Source organism: Besnoitia besnoiti, chromosome I (genome assembly GCF_002563875.1).
Source record: "Besnoitia besnoiti strain Bb-Ger1 chromosome I, whole genome shotgun sequence".
In the NCBI taxonomy this organism is placed as follows: Eukaryota; Apicomplexa; class Conoidasida; order Eucoccidiorida; family Sarcocystidae; genus Besnoitia; species Besnoitia besnoiti.
This window is the reverse complement of record NC_042356.1, coordinates 6,604,206-6,625,230: the sequence shown is the minus strand read 5'-3', so window position 1 is coordinate 6,625,230 and position 21,025 is coordinate 6,604,206. Positions and strand designations below refer to the sequence as shown.

Sequence of the window (21,025 nt, the reverse complement as noted above, 5' to 3'; positions counted from 1 at the left end):
TCCTGCACTTCTGCCGACGCGACGGCTTGGGGCAGAGCCGATCAGCCGCTTCGCTGCGCGAGCAAACGTTGCCTCGTCGCTTCCGGCGCCCTGTGCAGTTCACCCTGCAAGTCTCGCTGGAACTCTCGTGAACATATCGCAGATCTGTAGGCTGGTCGTCGGTCTGTTCTTCTGTCGCTGCCAGGTCACTTAGGCGGCGCCGCCAGCAGCTCGCTGTCGGGCACCGCGTTTCACCATGGGCGACGCTGTGGCGGTTGAGGCACCCCGTCCTGCCATTTAAGAACTGTTGGGGAAAGTTGTGTTTAGACCGATGTGAATCTACACGAGAGCGCAAATGCACACAGCGCGCACGCGGGCGTAGAAACGCAGGATCATCGATGGGCGTCTTCATGTCATTGCGGCGTGAATGCAATCGTGCTGACGCAGACGCGTCAGCACATGCCTGAGACTAAAGAGCGCGTGCTCATAAATACATAGTCCTCGACGGAGCGCGTCGCCCGTGGAGGTACCACGGGCATTCCCTCTCGCTCTGTTGCTGCGTGTTCGTTCCCTAGAAATGCTCTTCATCAGGGAAAATGGAGACCTGGGTAGGCAGATGCATGCAGATCTCGGTGCTTGCCTCTTGCTCGTCGTCTGGGAGTCGGGGGCTGTCCCCGTGTTCGCCTGCGTACTTTAGGCGCTCTGCGACTGTGAGGAACGTGTCCTGCTCAGTTTGACGGATCTCTGTAAACTGCTCCCGATACACTCGAAACGCCTCGAAATCCGCATTGTGTCCATCCCACTCTGGGCACTCTACGCCTCTAGCTCTTCGCAGTCTGCAGGAGTCCTCCGCTTTCTCGTCGATCGGCGATTCTGACTCGGCCGCAGTCTCCTGCTCTCCCTTTCTTCTTGGGTCGTCTCGCTGTTGAGAAGCGGCGCCAAGGAGTCCGACCCGCAGAGTCGATTCGTCCCCCCTGGTGTTTTCTCCCTTCTTGCAATGGCGCCACGCCTTCCGCTCCGCCGCCGCGCGAAAGAGCTGCCTGAGGGCCTCCTGCTGGTTGTGCGTGCGGCGCGGCCAGTCGAACCACGCAATGTGGAGCACCTGCCACCCCGCACGCGTGAGGATTCGGTGCTTCAAGCGGCTCTTGGAGTCGTAGAGCAGCTCGCGGACTCGCGGGCTCCTGTGTGCGTCCTCCCCCATCACGCCTCCTCCTGTCTCGTCGTCCGCGCGCAGCCGCCTCGCGTTCGCTGCGTCCGCCGTCGCATCCGCGAGCCCCGCCGCGCCTGCGCTGCGCGCCTCCTCAGGCGTCTCCAGCGCCGCTCCGCCGCCTCGCGCGCGCGTTTCTTCCGCGGCTGCGGCGACGGGAGAGTCGGAGCTCGCAGCCGCAACCGCCCGGTGCGCGCGGAGCCCGTCGGTGAAGTGCAGGGGGCCATCGACTTCGATGCAGATGCGCGCGTCAGTCAGCGCCAGGTCGAGGAGGTAAGGCCCGTACGCAGCCTCGACTTGGTGCGTGACGCCGAGCGCCCGCAGCGCCGCGGAGACGCGGCTGTGTTGGAGGCTGCTTTCCTTCTGAACGGCCGGCGCGTCGCCCTGCGCGGCTCCTGCGCTCTGCGCAAACTGCCGCAGCATCTGCAGAATCGCAGCCGCAGCCTCCCGGTCCGCGTCCGCACCGAACGCCCGGCGAGCCGCATATCCTGTAGCCGCGGAGGAAGAGGAGGCGCGCGGTGCGAGCCCTGGAGGAGGCGACGAAGCGAAGAAAAGCGGCAGGCGATCGCCGCCGGCGCACGCTTGCGCTGGAACGTTTGCGCCTTCCGCGCCGGGCCCGTCTGCTCTATCAGCTCGGAGAGAGAGGGAGCCTCCGTCCGCAGGCGCTTCGGCTCTGTGCGTCTCTTGGCTCTCCTCTCGGCTCTCCCTCGCTCGCCGTTGCAAGCGCGCGACGAGGAGAGGGAACTCGAAGGCCACCGCCAGCGCGACTGTCTGCAGCTGCCGGCCTAGGAAGGCGCTCGGTTCGCCCAAGCACCTCGCGGCCGTCGCAGAAAGCAAACCTTGTTGATTGCCTCCATCCTCTCCCGGAGCGTCGCGTTCCTCCGCCGCCTCCCGGTCCAACCCTCGCAGTCCCTCCGGCGCAGACGCTGGCGCGGCGCCGCCGCACGAGAGAGCAGACACGCCGCCTGCTGAGGAAGGCGACCGGGACTCGAAGGCGAGGCGCGACGGGAAGGCGGAGTGTATCTCGTAGTGTGTCTCTTCGCGAGGCGCATCTTGGCGGGTGCCCCATTGGTTCCATCGCGTGTGGAGAGCCACTGCGCGCAAGCAGTTAGCGAGAACTCCTTCTTGGAGGCCCTTCACTTCCGCGAACAGGCGCCGGCGGTCGCAGCTGAGGGCGCCCGCCACAGGCTCCAGCAGGACCGTCGCCAGCGCGAGCTCGCCCAGGGCTACCTGCGCGGCCATCGGGCTCCGTTCCGCGCGGAGGAGATCATCGAATTCGTCTGGGTTCGCAAGTCGCTGCAGGAGCGGCAGCGTGACTTCTGGATGCGAGCCGGGCGGGAGCTCCACGCGCGCGAAGAAGTGCACAGTTTTAGACAGAGCCAGGAGGGAGCGCGAGACTAGGAGAGTAGGAGTAAGGCGCGAGAGGAGCGGGGCGTAGAGCGCGTGAAGCGAAACGAATTGGAGCTTTCCGCAGGCCTCTAGAAGCGGAAAGACCGAGTTCGCGTGCGCGCGGCGAACTGACAGCTCGCGCAGAGCTGGGCTCGAGAGGGAGGAGGGGGAGGCGCGCGGGATAACGCGAGACGAGCCGCCTGAGGGAGACGAAGACTCCGCGGAAGGAGAGACAGGAGAGGCCAGCGAAACAGCCGCCGCTTCGGGGGAAGCGAGTGAACCAGAAGATGGCGAGTGCGCTGCGAAACAGGCAGGCGGGACTGACACCTTCGGCACGCCCTCGAGCAGCGACCGCGCAGATGTTTCTCTTCGAGTGACCTCTCCTGTCGCCCCTCCCGCGGTCCTTCTTCTCAGTTCGCGTGCCTCTTCGGCGGCCTTCTTCTCTAGCCGCTGCAGAGACTTTAGCGCGGCCTTTAGAAGGATTTCGAAGAGGGAGCGGATATGCTCGCTCACGACGAGAGGCTTCCCCTCCGGCGTCGCCGCCCATATGTCGAGTTCTCCCGCTTGTGCTTCCCGAGCTCTCTCGTCGACCCGGGGAGGCCTCGCTGCCCCTGGAGCTTCCTCGCCGCGTTGCGCCTCCGCTTGACTCCTTTCATCCGCTTGCGCCTCCGTCTCCACGGTTTCGCTCTTTGCGCCTGCGCGCACGCCAGTCTGGCCTTCTCTGCATATCTGACCTCCTCTTTGCAGGCACTGGCGTGCCCTCTCTCCATCTGTCTCCTCTGCGACTCGCTTCTTCTCCGCGCCGCGGCCTGCCGGGGGGCGGGGTCCTTCGGGCGCAAAGAAGGCGAGAGGGACGGCGGGCTCCGGCAGGCGCTCCCTGGAGAAGAAGCGCGCGACCTGCGCGAGTTCCTTCAGCGAAAGCGCGCCAGGCGCCTGCGACAGGCGATCTAGGAACGCGCCGAGAAGCGCCGCCCGCAAGTCAACCGCGAGCGGAAGTTCGCTGGAGGCGAAAGGCGGAATCGCGGGCGTCGGCGAGAACGGTGCAGAGGAGAGCGAGGGTGGCGCGAACGGGAGGAAGGCGGTGAGCTGCGGAGACCGGCCGTCGTGGAAGTCCAGGCGCTCGACGACGAGGAGGAAGCGAACGAGTTGCTTCGGACTCAGGTGCGGCAGATAGCGGCCGTAGCGCCACAGCAAGGTCTCCACGGGAAGTCCGCCATGCAGCCGCAGCGACGCACGCGCAGAGAAAGGCGAAGAGGAACGAGAGACCGACGCAGCTGAGGGCGAGCGCGCGCCGAAGCCGGCGCCTTCGCCCTCGCGTGGAAGTCTCCGCGCGTCTGGCGCGTGCTTTCTCCACACCGGCCTGCCGTGGCTGAGTCGCTCTTCGGCGTCGCGCCGTTCTTTCTCTTCGCCTCTCTCTTCTTTTTCGCGTTTCTTCGCCTTGCCCCGCTCGCGGATGCGCCTGCGGATGTCGTCCTCCGTCGCCAGAAGCATCTCCAGGTGAACAGCGCGCGTCCTCCGGCGCCTCTCGTTTCTCTCTCTGCGCGCCTCGCCCAACGTGAGTGCGAGGCGTTCGAGCGCCGCGAGCCACTCCTCGGGAGACACACTCGAGAACTCGCGCAACACGCGCGACGCCTCAGCCAACGCCGCCTCCCTCGCCAGCCCGTCGCTGCGCGTCTCACAGCTCCTGAGCTCTAAAACCCCACCGTTCTCAGCCTTGCCTTTCTTCTTCGTCGTGCCTTTCGCCGCGTCGCGCGGGAGCTCGGTCTGCAGCGACGCAGAAGCGAAGCGCCGCCGAGGAGAAAAAAAGCATGCACGCGGTGAAGCCGCAAACGCGTTTGATCGCCTAGTTCTCGGTGCGCCCTTCTCGTCTGTCTTCTTTACCTCGCGCGGTGTGTCTGCGTGAGGAAAGGCCGCGTGGAAAGCTTGAGATACGCGTGCGTGGTTCGCTTGATTTTCTGTCGTCCTGTCCCCCGCTGCAGCCGCAGAGAGGCGCGCGTCTCCCCGCCGCGGACGAGAGCTCCTCCCTAGTCTCGCCGCTCTCGGGAGGACGGTATCAGCCTGAGAAAGCAAGCCGCTGAATCGCGTCTGTGCGTCGTGGCCGAAAACGCCGGGAGGTGCGCACTGTCCGCGGCACAGGAGAGAAGAAAGGAGACATCTTTGCCGTTGACAAGGAAACGAAGAGAACCCGCCCGAAAGAAAAAAAGAGAGAGCGGAAAATAAGGATGCAGAGACAGAGCCAGGAACAAGAGGAGGGGCGAAAGACGAGGACTGAGACTGCGAAGACGAAGGATGAAGGCGAAAGCGACTCGAAGCAGCCACGGAAGACGACGCGCGCCGCCAGCAGAACAAGGGGCAACGGACAGGAGATAAGTTCTCGACACACGCAAACAGACCCGGAAGAGTCGGCTCGCGTAAAGTCCTTACGCGCGTCGCTCTGCTTCTCTCCGTGGATGGAAAGAAACAACGCGACGCCATGGTCTCCCCGCAAGCGTCTCCTCTCTACCACCCCGTGCCCGCGATGAAAGATAAAAGGAAAGAGAGAAAGCACGGGGAGTGGAGGTCAGTTGGTCGGGGAACGATTCACAGGCTGGCCTGTGTCGAGGAGAACAAAATGCGAGAAGCGCGGAGGAAAGGAGGAGATGAAACCTTGAGTTGCATGCCAGCAGCCTCGGCGCTCGCGTAGAACTCTTGTGTAGACATAATAACAGTTGACTAAAAACTCGATCGAGGGACGAACAGAACAGCAGCTGTGGAGCTCGGCTTGCTGCAGGAAGGAATGGAAAACAGCGAAAGGGAGAGAAAAGGGGGTTGGCTTTGCATTGGATCTTGGCTAAATCCCTTCTTTTCTTCGGTGGCATGCATGCTCGATGAAGGTGTGCTTTCTCATCCAGCAAGTTCGCTGAAGGAATGGATCGCAGGCGAGTCAGAAAAAATGCAGTAAGAAAGACTCAACTACACTAAGTGGACCTCGAGACTGCTTACAACAGAGAAAGTCCGAATCGGGCACATGCAGCAACGACAACGACAGCAGGCGACTGTGCGTGGCTGCCGGGGTCACCATTGCAATGGCGACGCGGAAGTAGATATCCTCGAGCAAATATCTCCTCAAAAACAACAAATACAGCAATTTCGTCTAGAGGAGGAAGCAGGCAATCAAGCAAACCAGCAGACTAAGAGATAGAAGCGTTCATTCGCTGAGAACGCATGGATAAGGCAGTGTGTAGACGCTCGCTCAGATGCATGCATGCAGAGAGCGCAGCGCGCCAATCGAACGAGGCGGCGGGACGAAGCTGCCCTGGGCCGATGACTGCAGCCAGCTCCACCAACTCGCAACTGAAAGTACGAATCCTTGGCAGAGAAATCACATAAGCCTGGCTATCTTCTTGTTGGCAAAAGGGTAAATACATAGGAACACGGCGGAGTGATCTCTACGCCTCCCTTGCTCCATGTATACATATAGATAAATAGATCATAAATACGGACATATAGATATATATCTCTACACACCTCGCGATCTGTATCTATACTCACGTGAATGTCACAGCCTGCTAGCGAGGCAGAGGTGTCTCTGGCGTTTTTTATTCAATCAACCCGTCTTGTCTTTTTATTCCCAGCGGCCAAGTCGTTGTTCCTGTCCCTATGGCGTTTCGTCACAGACTTTGAAACCCAGACGCCCCTAGTTGGGGTCCGAAACGAAACCTAAGATATCCGTTCACGCTGTTACGGGCGCGGTTCTAGTGTGGAGATCATGTATGCATTCTGTGTAGTGTTTGTTCGTGCGGCCTGTGTGTGCGCTCCCAGCACTTCTCTCAACGCGAGAAGAAAGCGAGTCGCCCGCCAGCGCGGGCCCCCAGTCCGGGGAAACCAGCCTAGGCGTCTGAGTAGCAATATGCGGCATGTGCATTGCCGTTTGCCGTCATACAATATATATAAGTATGTATACACACGCATGCATATATATATATGGAGAGAAAAACATGTGCGTAACGCTGTGCACATGTTTTCTCACCGTCCACGTGCTCTATCCCAATATATCTGTAGATGCATATATGTACATACTTATGTGTATGCTGCATCGCCTGCGGCTGGCGTTGCAGCTCGTTGCAGACAGCCACGTCTCCGGTTGAGGAACGCTTTTGGCAGCTACTAGCGGTTACAGAAGCTTTCAGGTGGAAACTACTTGGATCAGCTTGCAGTCTGCAGCGTTGAAAACACAGTTAGTTCTCGAATCCAAATGTCCCTGTCGCAACATTCCGTGCGTAGGGTCCTACCTGCCTTCGTAGACCGCACATCCGCGTGCACGTGCTTCCATATCTGTACGGGTACTCCCTCTGACAACTCGTAATTTTGTATACGAGCATGCGGATGTATATGTATATATTTTTTTTCTGACCCAAGATCGCCTAGTCAGGTATACCGTTAGGTTTCTGCGCTTATCCCTTCATGCGGCTACCATAGCTTGCGTTTGCACCGACGATACAGAGAACCACTCCGCGCATTCCTCTGAGCGGAGCAGGAAACACTCGCAGCTCGATGTCTATGGGCAGACACGCTAGCGAACTTCTGGGGTACGCCTTCAGTGCGCGGCACCGCACGCTTCTCTGTCTCGATCCCTTACAGTCCTGCTTCGGTCTGCATCCGTTATAGCCAGAATCGCCGGCCGCTTGCGAGTCTTTTCGAAAAGTCTGCCCTTTTCGCCACTCACACATTCGCACGCGCCCTCTGGCTTCACGCGCTTCAGCGCGCGGGCACCTGTTCTCCATTTCGTGAATGTTGAGTAGTCGCCAGCGGCCGTCCTTTCTCAGCGCCTAACCCCCCCCCTTTTTAGCACACTGCTAGACTCCGCCAGCTGTTTTCGCGCGGCACAGCCTCGCTAGCGGTATCGTTCACTTTGAGGTTGCGTCGCGTCTCGCGTCTTTCTCTCTTCGTCATTTGGAGGGAATTCCTCTTTAGTTGGGACATACCGCGGCTTTTTCGCAAGCGGGTTGCAATTGCCCAGACACACTGGCAGCGCGCGCCGCGTCGCGAGCTCGCGCGTGGCTGTCTTCAGGCCGGAGTCTGCGAATTGCCGCTAAATTTTATTGTTTGTTTTCATATTTGCATGCCTCGAGGCAGCTCGCTAACTCTCCTTTCCTGCTCGCAGGCAAAAACTGGTTCGTCCGCCTTTTGATCCCTTCACGGCTCCCCTAAAACGCCCGCATAGCCGGTTTGTAACGCACCGCTGACTGGCGTGCGCGCCGAGGTTGAGAGCCTTTTCTCCCTGGTCCTCGTCGCCGTCAGCTTCATTTTCGTTTCTCTAAATCTTTTCTCTCTTAGACGGTCTTTTCTGCCCCGGATTTTTGTCTGCAGGCTGCTTTCCTCGGGAGCGCGGCGCGCGGCACACGTGTCTCGAGGTTCCGCTCGCGAGTCGCCTCTTCGACAGTCGTTCATCGATCGACGTTTTTTCGCGCGAAAAGAGCGCACCGCCCATTTTTCCCTGTCTCGATTGCCTCTGCGCACCCCTTTGCACATCTCCTTTTTTCGCTCAGGGTTTGCAGCGCTGTTTGTCTGGTTTCGCGCTTCGCATTTTAACGAGACGGCGGCTTTTTGAGCAGCAGAGACGGGTTCGGGTTTTCACGCGACTGCGGCATTCCTGGTGCCGCCGAAAAAGCTTTTTCGAGCAACACACCACCATGGAGGCCGAGGAGGAGGAGGCACATGCGCACCTCCGTCTATCCCGGGCGCGAACTGCAGCGTCCTCCGTGGCTTTCTCTGCTGAGTTGGCCGGCGGAACTGCAGCGAGGCGGGCGCGCGAACGCGACGGCAAGTCGTGTTCGCGGTGCGAGCCGCTGCAGCGCTGCGCGCGCTGGCTTCTGCACAGAGCGTCCGCGCGCCCGCTGACGGGTCAGCCCAGGAGGCGCCTTTTTGCCTCTCTCTTGCTGCAACTCCTCCTCTTTCTCGCGCTCTTCGCTGGACACGCGTTGCGTCGCCGCGGCGCCCACGAAGTCCATCTGCCGCTGCCCCCCTGCGGCGCCGCCGCCCAGCAGGCGGTGGCTAGCGGACTCGAAGACAGCGTGTGGATGAACCGACACGCGCCAGAGGCCGCCGAGGACCCGGACGGCCGGACGCGGCACGGCAGGTCTCCAGGGTCGCCCGCGCCCCGTCCCCGGCGGTCGGCGGGGCGGTCGGCGGCCACGAGTTCTTCGCCTCTCTCGTCGTTCGCGAACCGGCATCTCTTGCTGGGGTGGTATGCAGACTCTCCTTTGGCTTTTGAGCAGAAGGACGCCTCCGCGAGCCGCGACGACGCGGCCGCCGCTTCTCTTGCTGAGGGCGGCGCGGCGGGCGACGAGGGACACTTTGTGGTTCTAGACACCGAGCTCCGCGGCCTGCTGCTCACGGCGGCCGTCGACGTCGTCCTCTTCTTGCTCGCCCTCCTCTGCTGGCTGCGCCTGCGCCGGTACCGCGGCGACGCCCTCTGCCAGGCGACGCCGCTCCGCTTCTCGCCGTTCTTCACGCAGCGAGTCAGTGAGACAGCCGCGGCCGCCCCAGCGGCCGCTTCCGCCGCCGCGTCTGCTTCTCTCCCGCGGGCGGAAGCCAGCAGCGAACCCGTGGAGAGGCCTGCTGCCGCTGCGCAGGGCGTGCCGCTGGAGGCGATGGTAGATCTCGGCGGCGCGAGGGACTCGCGAGCAGGCCGACGCGGAAGAACCGAAGAAGGCGCTGCGGACGCGAGAGAGGTCGTCGAGAGGAGCGTCGCCAGCGCAGAGGCGCCGCCGGGCGCGCCTTCTGCGCTCCGAGACCTCACGCTGCCGCTGCCTCTCTCCCCGCTTCTCTCGCCGCTTGAGCAGGCGCGCGCAGAGGACAGCCGAGACAAACCCGGCGACCAGGACCTCAGACAGTTTCACAGTGATGCCCGGCATGCCACTGCGCCGCTCTCTCCGCCGTCGCCTGCGTTTCCGCCGTCGTCTGCGTCTCTGCCGTCGCCTGCGTCTTCGCGTTCGCTGGTCTCTCCTTCTTCGCTGCCGCCGCAGGCGCACGCAGGACTGCAAAGACAGGGAGGCCGCGAGTCTTGCGGGTCTTCGCCGCGCCCACGGGATACCTTTGAGGAGGGGAGGCAACACGGCGGAGGCGAGGCGGCGGCGCGCGCAGGTTCCCCCTTGTGCTGCTGCTCGCGCCGCGTCTGGTGCGCCCTACTTCCCTCGCCCTGCATGTGTGTGAAGGCGACCGGCGCGTGGTTGCGTGTGACGTGGCGGACGCTCAGGGAGATCTACCTCTCGATGGAGGCGCCCTTCTGCCTCCTCCACAGGAAAAGCTGCACGGGGGACCCCCGGCGAGCGGGCGCGACGTGGCAAAGCGAACTCAGGCCCGAGCTTAAGGCAAGAGACATCCGCGACCGCGATCGAGGCGCCGGAGACGGCGCCCCTGACGAGGGCGACCCCTGCACTCTGCACCGCGGCGCGCTCTCTTTCTCTTCGCGCGCCCTCGAGGACGGGCCTGCGCAAGCCGCTCGCGACGCAGTCAAGCCCAGCACGAGAGACGAGGAAGCGAAGAGTGAGGGGAGGTCAACCTGCACGGCATCCGTTCCTCTCAGCGACGCAGCGAGCAGAGAGTTTGAGGCGAAGGGATCGCGGCGCCAGGCAAGCGGCGCGGGGGGCCCCACAGATGCGGCGCGGGAACGCAGCGGCGCGGAGTTCCCCGAATATATGCCGAGGCGCGAGGAGGTTCACGATCTCGATTTCGACTGTCTCTCGGGCGACATGGCGGCGTACCTGCACTTTCTGCGGACAGCTAACGCCTGCTGCAAAGCGCTTGGTCTCGCAGGTACGTGTGAAATGCGAGGGGAAGAGGAAAAAACACACCCTGAGCCCAGCCCTTAAGCGTCCGCAGGGGGTGGTCTCGCCTCCGGGCGCACCGCGAATTCTCCAGGGCTCCGTAGCCCCTCGCGCGCACGTGTCCGATGCAGAGGCTCATTCTGCTATCCCGAGGTAAATACGTATCTGTGTGGAGGCAGGCATTCCCATGCGTGCGCTAGCGGTGGCGGTGTCGATCTTCTTTTATGAGGAACGGCACGCTCGAGTCCGCCGGGGGTTAGGGCGCTACGGTAGGGGTGTGGCGCTGCGCTAAGCACAGCAAGAGTGTCTGGTTTTATTCAGAGTGATGCGCGGCTCGTCTCCGTGTGTGTGTACGACCTGCGTTGTTTGTTCTGCAGGCGTGCTGATCTTGATTCCGCTGTACGTGACGGGAGAGACGCGGGGGAAGGGAGGCGTCTACACGCTGCTGGACTTGTGCACCGCTGTCGACAAAACTTCTCGACTCGTCCTTTGGTCGATGTTCGCCGTCTCCTGGATGTTCTCTGCAATGATCTACTACGCCGTTTACCACTTCTGGCGCTACCTCAAGGTGAGCGGAGAGGGACGCAAATGCCTCCGCGATCGATCGCTGCGGCGACGCCCTCAGCAGCCGGTCAAACGCGTGTGCTTCAATAATCTGTGCTCATCACTCGCCCTTCGTGCATATATATATATATATATATGTACACGTATTCGTATGTGTGTATATGTTTCTGTTTATATATGTTTGTGTATATATGCGTATGTGTGTTTGTGTGTGGCCTCTCTATGTTCCCACTTTTCACGCAGTCTCTTGCGCCTTTTCTTTTCACTCGTCTGCTCGTGCGTCTCCTCATCCAGCCCGTCGTTTTCTTCGCATGCGTCTCAGGTGATTCGCGCACGCGGCGCGCCTTCACGCACGAGTGCGGAATTGCGCGCGTGTCTGCCGGCCGTGCCTCGGCGCAGAAGCCGTCAAGAGAACTCTCAGTCTGGGCGCGTCATCGGGCGCCCGTCTCCTGGGCTCGGGCCTGTCGAAGGCCCCTGCTCGCCCTCCTCTTCGTCCTCGATCTCCACGGCAGTCTTCCCCGCCCTCCCTCCCTCCGCGCCTGCTGCAGCGGCGCTCGCGGCTCCAGGGCGGAGGGGCGCTGGCGAGAGCCCTTCCAGCTCGAACGCGCGCCTTCCTCCTGCGTCGGGGGCGCTGGGGTCTGTATCGTCTGGTGCCGTGGCTGCTTCCGCTTCTCCGCGCGCTGCGCCGCCGCCGCCTCGCGGGCTGGAGTCCAGCTTTCTGGTCCGGTCGCGCGAAGAGGAAGTCTGGCCTGTGCCTGCGCAGCAGTACGCCGTGATGCTGACGAACGTCGACAGACGAGTCGTAGACCAGCGGCTGTTCGGGGCAGCGTTTGTGGATCTTCATCAGATGTATTGCGCGGTCTGCACTCCTGGGCGCGCGCGCCAGATTCGGCTCCTCTATGAGCAGCAGAAACGAAACGCAAGCGAGGCGCAGCGCCGCGGCACCCGCGCGCGGGCCGTCAGCGCGGACGACTCCGCGCTGCTTTCCCGCGAAGAGGAGCGGCGGAGAGACGCCAGCAACGCGATGCTCGAGCGCCGTGAGACAGGCGCGCCGCGCAAGGCGGGCGAGGCGCGCGAACTGCGGAGAAGAGCCTCGCTTCCTGCCTTGTCGCGACCAAAGACCTCGAGGAGAGCGGAGAACTCGCGAAGCGCCGCTCGCCGCAGGCAAAGCGCCGCCGCCGCGGCCGCCGATGAGCAGCAGCGAGGCGCGGGAGATGAACAGAGTCTCACAGAGGTGGTGTCGACGGGAGAGGCGCGCTTCGCAGAGCGAAGAACCGTGGAAGGAGAAGAAGGGCAGGGGGAAGACGCCGGCGACGCAGGGCGGTCTCAGAGTGGGTACCGGGATGGATCAGCGCACAAGCAAAGAGTGCGTCGCACGGCGCCGAGCGACCCCGAGGATCTGACGCGCAACACGGGCAACCTGAGGCGAGGAGACAGCAGCGAGGGAGAAGGGGGGGAGGCCGCTGACAGGCGACAAGAAAGCGAAGAAGGAGACGACAGTTGCGCGTGTTTCGTGGGCGGCGTCTCGGGCGCCACGTGCTCCTGCGTGCTCAGAGTTCGACTCGTCATGGAATGCGGAAAACACACCTGGTATGTCTGTGCAGACTTCCGTTCATGCATCTGCGGACGCTACTGAACCGCTAAAGACAGCGCACATATTCACAAATGAATACATACTGAAAAATATTTTTATATGTGTGTATATGTATGTGTATCTGCGGCTGAAGGGCTGCGTGGTCAGTGGGCTGTGCGCGAATCGCCCCTCCCTCTTCGACGTGTATCTGCCTCCACGTGCAAATTTTTCTTGACATTTCCCTCGTTCAGCCACGATCGTGAAGACGCTCGGAGGCGGCCGGTGCATAGTCTCTCCAACAGACACAACCCATCCCGCCCCCACATGCATGCATACAATCTTATGCATATATATACCTGTATATGCGCGTATAACACATACATCCATGCATACATACATACATATATGCAGATACACGTGTACATTTGTATGTTGTGGAGAGACAGTATCTGGAGGCTCGAGTGTCTTGTTCTTACTGGTGCTGTAAACGCGACTGGCGGCAGAAGAGCAGAGCTTTGCCAACCCGCCATTGTGTTTTTTGCGTGTGTCTCAGCGTCGATGACTCTGTGCCGCCGCGGACCTCCCGGACGCTGTGTCGCTCGAGGCGCATTGGCGGGCGGGCGGCGACTCCTGCGCCGCTTCGCCTGTCGCCAGGCACGCCGTTCGCCTCGTCTTGTGAGTCCGCGCGTTCGCTTTCTCTGCCGTCGCCTTCGCGGCCGCGGCCTGCAGCGGACGGCGCCGCGGCAGGTTCTCCGCGTGAAGCTCCCTCGCCGGGGGCCTTCTTCGCGGCTTCGCCCCAGTCATCGCGTGTCTCTTCGCAGCGCAGCGGTCGGCCGCCGCCGCTTTTGTCGCCGTCGCTTCTTCGGGAGGGCGCCGGCGCGCATCCGTGGACGCACGAGAGTGGATTCTTCGACGGCGACGAGCCCCGAGACGCGCCGGCGGCGATCTTTACGCCCGCGCGGAAGGCGAAGGCGCGCCGTGGGGGGCGTCTGGCTCGAGGCGACCGCGACGACCTGCGCGCGCGAGGCTCAGAGGCGCGAGCGAACCGAGGCGCTCTGCGAGAAGAAGACAAGGCAGCGGCGGGCGAGGGCGCCGGAGGGCGTGGAGGCGACAGGACAAGCCTCGAAGCCCTCCCGCCCCCCGGGCTGGAGGGCGAAGACACGCAACCGAGTCACAGGCCCCCGTGCAAGCCTGTCGCGCCGTATCGCAACGCCGGCGTGGCGTTTGTCGTCTTCGACAGCCACGCCTGCGTCAGGGAGTGTCTGCAAAGTAAGGGCTTGCCTGCTTTTGGCGCACACCGTCACGCTGCGTGCGCGGCGTGAAGCCGGCGTTTCGTCAAGGCGTGGCGCCAGAGTGCGGGCAGCCGCTCCTCGCCGCCGCGGCGCGTCTCAGTTTGCTTGGTGTGCAGATGAAGGCAGATACGCAGCGAGTTGTAAACGGTGTGCGAATTCTGGGCTCGGCGGTATGCACTGCCCGGCTGGCCTGTGGAGGCGGAGGCGCGCCGGTGTGCCCCGAGGCGGTTTGTGAAGGGGCCTTGACGCGGGCGATCCCCCCCCCCCCCACCCCCCCCCGCGGATGATCCCCGCCTCGCGTACACACGCATATGTGCACATGTGTCTATCTCTCTCTCTAACTATGTCTCTCTGTCTTTCTTTATATAGATGTGGAGGAGCCTGAGTTGCTTGTCTTCTTTGTCTCCGGCTCAAGCCGCAAGCGGCCTTCACGTACGGCCTTTCAAACGCATGTATCGTCTTCCCGCGGTTGTGGGTGACCTGGGCAGTCGAATTCTCCGCTCCTGTTGCCGCGTCTTTACGCTCTCTGCCAGGTGTGTGCTGCCTGTGTGCGGCTGCTCTCGCGCGCAGACTCCTACCGGTACCGCGCTGCAAGTCGCGCGCACGGGCGTGCAGCGACTGGGATCTCTTTTGCGCGCGTACGCTTCGCGCCCGCCCCGCCGCCGATGGACATCCAGTGGAAAAATCTCCACATTTCGCGGCTTCATCAGGTGAGTTCGAGTCGAGCAGCCTTGTAAGATGGGGTGTCTCGTGTAGCGGTTAACCTTTCTTTTCTCTCGTACTCCCGGGGCATGCAATCGCATCAGATATCAACTGGAGCGAGACTCCTGTCACACTTACGAAAGCAGGGCGGGCGCGTCTCGCCGCGCGAGTTGAACAGGTTAGGCGACTCCGGCCTCGCGAAAATGTGCGCGTCTGTGCATGTCTGCGTGCCTGCAGATGTGTCGAATCGTGGGTTTGAACCTACTGCTCTTCTTCCTCTGTCTCACCATCATCTCGCCCGTCGCGCTGCTGAACGAACTCACACCGATCGCCGAGTCGATTGATGAGCAGCTCGTAGAGCGGCGACTCTCGAGGCTGACGCTGACAGGTCAGCCTTCCCGCAGGAGGGGCGGGCGTTTGCGGAAGGGCAAAACTCGCCACGGAGGCACCTTTGGCATTTCTGCGTTTCTTTCGTGCTTGCGTGTCTGAACACGAACGCTACAACGCGAGAAAACAGCAAGATAACAGGGAAACGAAAGAGATTTTGTAGTAGGTCGCAGCGCTCGAGAGGCGTCCTCGTGGGAGCCAGGCGACCCTCCTGAGGATTCCCTCCCTCTTTCCTCGCGTTTTTGGCAATATGGAAGCGTGTCTTTGTTCTGTCTGTTGTCACGTCTCGCAGCCTGGTTGCCGCCGCTGATTTTGCTCTGCATCAATAGTTTTGCGCAGCCACTCCTCGTCTACTACGTCGCGGCTGGATCAGGTAAGGCAGAGACGCCGTCAAGGCCTCTACAGGCCTCCACAACGATTGCCCGCCTTGTAGACGCCGCAGTCCCCATCTGCATATATGTATATATAAATATATATATGAGTATACAGGTATGTCTGTGCATGCGTTTTTTGTGCAGAGGATAGACACGCTTTTGCATGGCGTATGTAACCGACGTGTGAAGCGTGGGAGCTTTTCGAATACATTTTGTCGTGTCTATTGGAAAGATGGTTATATTCAAAACGAGTGAAATGTATCATACTTGGAGGCGCGACGGTCGGCCGCACAGTCTTCAGAGGGCTTACTCCTGGGCAGGCGTTGACTGTGGGGGCGTTGCTGTAATCAATCCGTGTGAGGTTTGTACCTGCTTGAGTCCGCTGAAGCACTCAGCGTGAGGTCACGGAAAGCACAAGAGAATTCACAAGAACGCTAGCAAATGCGCCGCAAGTATACACGAGCGTGAGATCGACTGCTGGTTGAGATCTTGGCGGTCTGCGCCGACAGGTTCCGTCGGCAGGAAGAAAACGACGGTGCACAGGCGCCTTTTTCGCGCACCCGCACGCCCGCGTTCGAGTCCCCATGTAGATAAACGTGTATGTGGGCATGCATGCGAATGTGCATCCCTGTAGGTATAGAATTTTCGGTTCTTTTGTAGGCTGGGCACCGGCGAGCCGTGGTCGCGCGCCAAGCGTCCGGTGGTGCGGAGTGTGTTGATTTTTGCAGGCTACTGGCTCAAGTCTGTGCAGACCGCGTATACCGTGCATGGGAACATTGTTTTTCAGCTTCTGAACACCCTGGTGATTCCGCTTCTCTCTGTGTCTTCGATTGAATCCGTCGTCCGGGTAAGAGCAAAGTCGCACGCCGCACTCGGCTTCTCGTGGCAGCAACCGGAGCTCTGGACCTCTCTCTGAAGGGAATGCGAAGCGCATGCGGCAGGGGGCGGGGCTGCTGCTTGGGGGTCGCGGTTTTCGCATCCGCCGCTCGCCTCTAGTGGTCGGTGTGCGGCTCTCAGTTGAGCGGAGGCTGCGGCTCGCCTGCGAGAAGGCCGGCGGCCGTAAGTTCCATTCACTCGACGAGACACACCCAACAATGGCGGACTCAGTCTCCGCCGTTGTTGGGTGAGTCGCGTCGCGCGTCCACGCCGGCGGTGAGGGCGACTTGTCTGGTCTTGAAGCGTTGCGTCCCTGGATTTTCGACGTTTTTGTCGCTTGTGGAGGCCGCCTTTGAGGCAGGAGGCGCGCGCCTGGGGCTTCTCGTCCCCCGAGACCGCCTGACGCATGGGGCATCTCTCTTGTTTCCTTTCTCTCTTTTTGTAATCCTGCAGGGGTTTGGTAGATTAGCTACTATCGTATATCTTACTGACGGATTGTTTCTATGCTTATACTAAATCAACAGTTATAATGACTACAGCTTCCAAGCAAACATGGTTACCGTGATATTGAAAGCATTATAGATCATGTAGGCATGTAAGTAACCAAAGAACCATAGATACTTCGAGTGAAGAATACAAGGATAGCTCCAACAACAACATGGCTGAAATGTATACCAGTCAAGATGAAAAGTCCATTACCAAATGCATTATCATTAATGTAAAGAGATAGGGAAGGATTCCCGATCGGGAGTGTGGGTGTGTGCGTGTGAATGATTGTCTGAGCAGATCATGTACTCGAACGAACTGCGCGATTGGTCAGTCATTCTGGGCTTCACGCTGATGCACTCCAGCGGCAGCTTCGCGCTGCGGTATCTGCTCAATCTCTCCTTCCTGGGCACGGCGAACGAAATGCTGCAATTCTTCGCTCTCATAAGTGAGGCCAGCTGTCAAATGTCTTTGATTCATCTCTGTCCCAAACTCTAAGCCATATTACGTGTTTTACGTCAAGGCACCTGTGCATCTGTGGTGGAGGTGTATGGGAGTGCGTGCGTAGGCTACCTGTTTGTCGTAGGCGTGCCTCATCCGACTGGCTGAAGAGATACGGGTTTTTGTGAGTCCTTTCTCGTGAAGCGGCTTCCTTCACTGTCGTCCGGCTTTCCATTGCGTGTTGGAGCGCGCAACTCGCCTGTCTGTTGTATGCAGTCTCGCGTATCGATAGCTACTTCTACAACTCGACAGAGGCAAAGAAGTATCCGTTCGATATAGGCTACGCGTACGCGCAGGCGCTCTCGGTCTTCGCTCTCGTCGTCATGTTCAGGTCGGCTTCCCACACGAAAACGAGGCAGGCCTTTGGGGGACTTGTTTGCTCGGGTGGGGTTAGAGGTTTTCCGCCGCATACTGGCTTCGTGGAGGACAGAGGTCACTCGGTCGCGCTGTTGCATGCATCCGGACTTTCCGCCCCGTCCGGTGGTTAACCCACGCAAATATAGGCATGGGGAATGGGCGTAGGAGAGTTCCCTGTGAAGAGTCTCTTTGCGGTTTTAAGAGAGACGTGTGCGAGTGTCCTCGCGCAACTTCCTTCGATCCAACTCGGTTGGAGGGCTTTCAATGCACAGACGTACGCCGGCGCGCATCTGTGGTCGCCTTGTGCGTCTTTTTCAGTCTCTGCGGTGTTGTTTTTTCGTTGCGTGATGTGCTCAGCGTCGTGATGCCGCTGATCATGCCCCTGGGCGTCCTCTATTTTTGCTTCCGGTTCTACGTCGACAAATATAACTATATGTACCACGTCTACGCGAACATCGACTTCAACTCAGACGGGCGGCTCGCCGTGACTGCCATCCGGTACATGCTCTTCGCCGTCTCGTTCATGCAGGTCAGTTCGCGGCGCCCACAGACGGGTGCATGCAGCGGCATGTCCGCAGCTGTTGACATACATATATATATGTATATGTGTGTAATACGTGCGCTCATTGGCAGGCGTGGCAAGGCAGAAGCAGCCAAATACAGACTGCTTGTAGGCATGTAACTTGCAAATTTACGGAGGTGTATCTGTCCATACGCGCAGATAGATATAGATAGATAAAGATAGAGATAGATAAAGAGGGAGACACATATATAGTGCGTGGTGTTGTGTTTGTGTGTGTCCGCAGTTCGCCATGGCGGGGTTCTTCATATCCCAGGACGACCCGTGGTTGCCGGTGGGCGGCGGCCTCATGCTTCTGATGTCACTCGTAAGTCGACGGCGCGAGCGGCTCAGAGTTCTTTCCGTTTCCAGTTGAAAAGTGTCTGGTTTGATGGGACGCTGTGTGCTCACGACCCCCAGCGGCATTCAAAAAGGATGGTGTACATATATATGTGTGTACATGCATCGCCTATGCAGATACACAGTTTTGTCTATCTTTTTTTGACAGTTGTGTCCAGTGCCCGCGCTGGCGCTCGAACTCAAGGCCAGTCTTGGCGAGACAGACCTCGAGTGTATATAGTGTCTGCGGCGTCTCCTCGAAAGGCTGGCTAACTGACCTTAACTTCCTCCGGCGGAAGGGAGTATGCCATGCAGACGTATCTTATGCCCACTGTCCACCTATTTTTACGTGCAAACGGATGCATGCGCGATGGCTCGAGGCAGACGCATGCGTAAACAGTCAGCATCCTCTCGGTGAAGAGAACGGATACAGGCACGCAAGTCCAAGTGCAGTCTGCCACTTGCTACGCAGGCGATAGGGGCAGCAGGTCTCGAATTGTGAGGTAGATTTGTACGGCAAACTATCAGAGGCGACATCTGCGTGCGAAACAGCGAGGCTGGCGAGCTTACTGTCTGTTTGTCTGTCTGGGGTGTCTTTTTCGCAGATGTCATGGCTGGCACTTTTGTGCTACTCCATCGTCCCGCCGGAGTCCATTCGCGCAAGGCAAGCTGCGCGGCGGAAGAGCGGCGAGGGCATTCCGATTCTTCTCCCGCGGCAACGGCAGGAACTTAGGGAGGCGTACCGGCAGCCGTGTGGCGCCGCATCCCTGTGTGACTGTAATTTTTGACGTCTCACGCACGAACTAGGGATTTTCCGGTGTTGTCGCGCGCAGCAGCTCGCCTGTGTGGTGCGGCCTATGCGTTAGTCATTTTGCTGTTTGCTGCGTGGCAAACAGGCAAAAACGCAGTGAAAAAGCTCGAATACGATACGGCGTACAATGTGCTGCAGTGAAACGAAAGCGCGTCTGGGATGTTGTCCATCCTATGATGTTACCGTGGGGCTTTGCCGCTACTATGCAGACAAAGCCCTGCCTGCCTTCTGCCCTTCGAAAACGAATCGCAAAACACGGAGTGTTTGATTCGCAGTAGCCGAAGAGATGGCTAGACGGCCACGGCGTAACCTGCAGAACTAGCGAATCAGCCTGCCAGTAACACACCGGAAGTATCTCTGCGTTTGAGAGAGAGACGGAAGCGCACAATACGAAAGGAGAACTTTTCAAGTCTCTTTGACAGGGGCCTCGGCCTGTCAGTGGCTCGGCACGCACACGTGTATTCTGGGGTCAGTTGTTTCTTTCGGAAGCGCGGCACTGGGTGAACTCCCATGAGTCGTCGAGGAGGAACTCTCTGGGGTTTCCCAGGTCTTGAAAAACGCTTGTACGAGGGTAGGCTGGGTGCGCTCTGTCTGTAGGGCTTTTTGCAGTCTGGGAAGAAGATCGAGTGCTGTCGGATCGGCGCGTGTGCGGGTGTGATGGTGTACACTTAGACCGAAGTGGTGAAAGGCACACGCAGTGTGCCAAGAGCGTGGGGGTGTCAGGCGAGGATTGTTCTGCTGCTGTCGCCTGAAGTTGCAAATAAATTCAAACAGCGGACCTTGTTCTTTGGATACCATATGCCGTCAACGCTTTTTCTGGAAGACCTCGGCGCCTGCGCCCATCGCGAAGTTCCTTTATGTTCCGTGTGTCGGTCATTCATGGCAACACACACACTGGCAGGCTTCTGTTAGTGCTGCAGAATTCGGGCTTGTGGCAGTTCAAGCGTACCGATGCTTCTTTCGTAAGAGGGCGCACTGTTCAGCGAAGAGACGACGGAGCTCTGCACTAGTAGCGACTTCCGGGCGAATGAGTAGGCGCGCGCAATCAGATGTGCCGCAAGCTGCAACTAGTTTCCCTGGTAACATTCTACTCCTGAAGAGGCGGAGCGTGACGCTAGCATGCTCCCCCCGCTCAGATGACCGTTTTGGCCGCAACCTAAATCCTCGACAAGCCACGTCCGCCAGAGACACTCGTTTTTTCTGTTTTCTGCATACCAGTAGCTGCATGCCGCTGATCGCTGCCTTCTCCAGTGGAAATTGCCCGGCTAATGCGCTTGCATTTGAGAGGAAGCGCACCTCATGTGCAAATCAAAATAGGCGAGGGCGTCAAAGCTGACCTAACAAAGTCAGTACCCGCGATGCTTTCTCAGAATTCGTAGCTATCCGCGTGCAATACTGCTGGAAAAAGTTTCCCCGCACGCAGCACGTGTCCGTGTCGCATTTTTGTATCCGGCCTGCACCGGCCGCTATCTCGTTTCCACGTATTATTCTCGCTCGTTGGAGCAACCATTTCGTTGCGTCAAACGGCAATGCTTTCTCTGACTCATTCACTCATTGCACGTGTCGGACGATTGCGAATAGCTCCCTCAATGCCGTAGCCGACTCTCGCTACTCGTCTGCCGGTTTTTCACGTTGTTGGCTGGGTCGCGCCCTTCGTCGCCGCCCGTCTGCCTCTCGACGTCGGCTGAAGCCGCGCGCAGCGCGTTGAGCGCTCAGTCCTCTCGAGACTGAGGCTTGAAGAAATCGATACCGCGCACGCGCGAGGAGTCCGCGCGGGTGTCTGAGAGCCAAGAAGCGTCCTTCTTGGCAACCCAGCTGTTT

The 21,025-nt window shown here is 59.9% G+C and overlaps 2 protein-coding genes across 2 annotated transcripts; one reads left to right on the top strand and one right to left on the bottom strand.

Annotated features, from left to right (window-relative positions):
• Positions 1 to 550: 550 nt before the first annotated feature.
• Positions 551 to 5,050, bottom strand: BESB_009420 (RAP domain-containing protein; the record flags this gene model as incomplete). Its single annotated transcript, XM_029359696.1, has 2 exons — positions 551 to 4,339; positions 5,000 to 5,050. 2 exons carry the CDS (start codon positions 5,048 to 5,050, stop codon positions 551 to 553), a joined length of 3,840 nt encoding a protein of 1,279 aa, XP_029222609.1.
• Positions 5,051 to 8,247: 3,197 nt separating this feature from the next.
• BESB_009410 (uncharacterized protein) lies at positions 8,248 to 19,181 on the top strand (the record flags this gene model as incomplete). The annotated part of the gene is made up of 14 exons (XM_029359695.1): positions 8,248 to 10,372; positions 10,761 to 10,951; positions 11,270 to 12,537; positions 13,074 to 13,281; positions 13,342 to 13,789; positions 14,383 to 14,522; positions 14,752 to 14,902; positions 15,194 to 15,274; positions 16,004 to 16,122; positions 16,938 to 17,085; positions 17,355 to 17,469; positions 17,853 to 18,024; positions 18,302 to 18,382; positions 18,999 to 19,181. The coding sequence occupies 14 exons, from the start codon at positions 8,248 to 8,250 to the stop codon at positions 19,179 to 19,181; spliced, it is 5,430 nt and encodes a 1,809-aa protein (XP_029222608.1).
• Between the last annotated feature and the right edge of the window lie 1,844 nt (positions 19,182 to 21,025).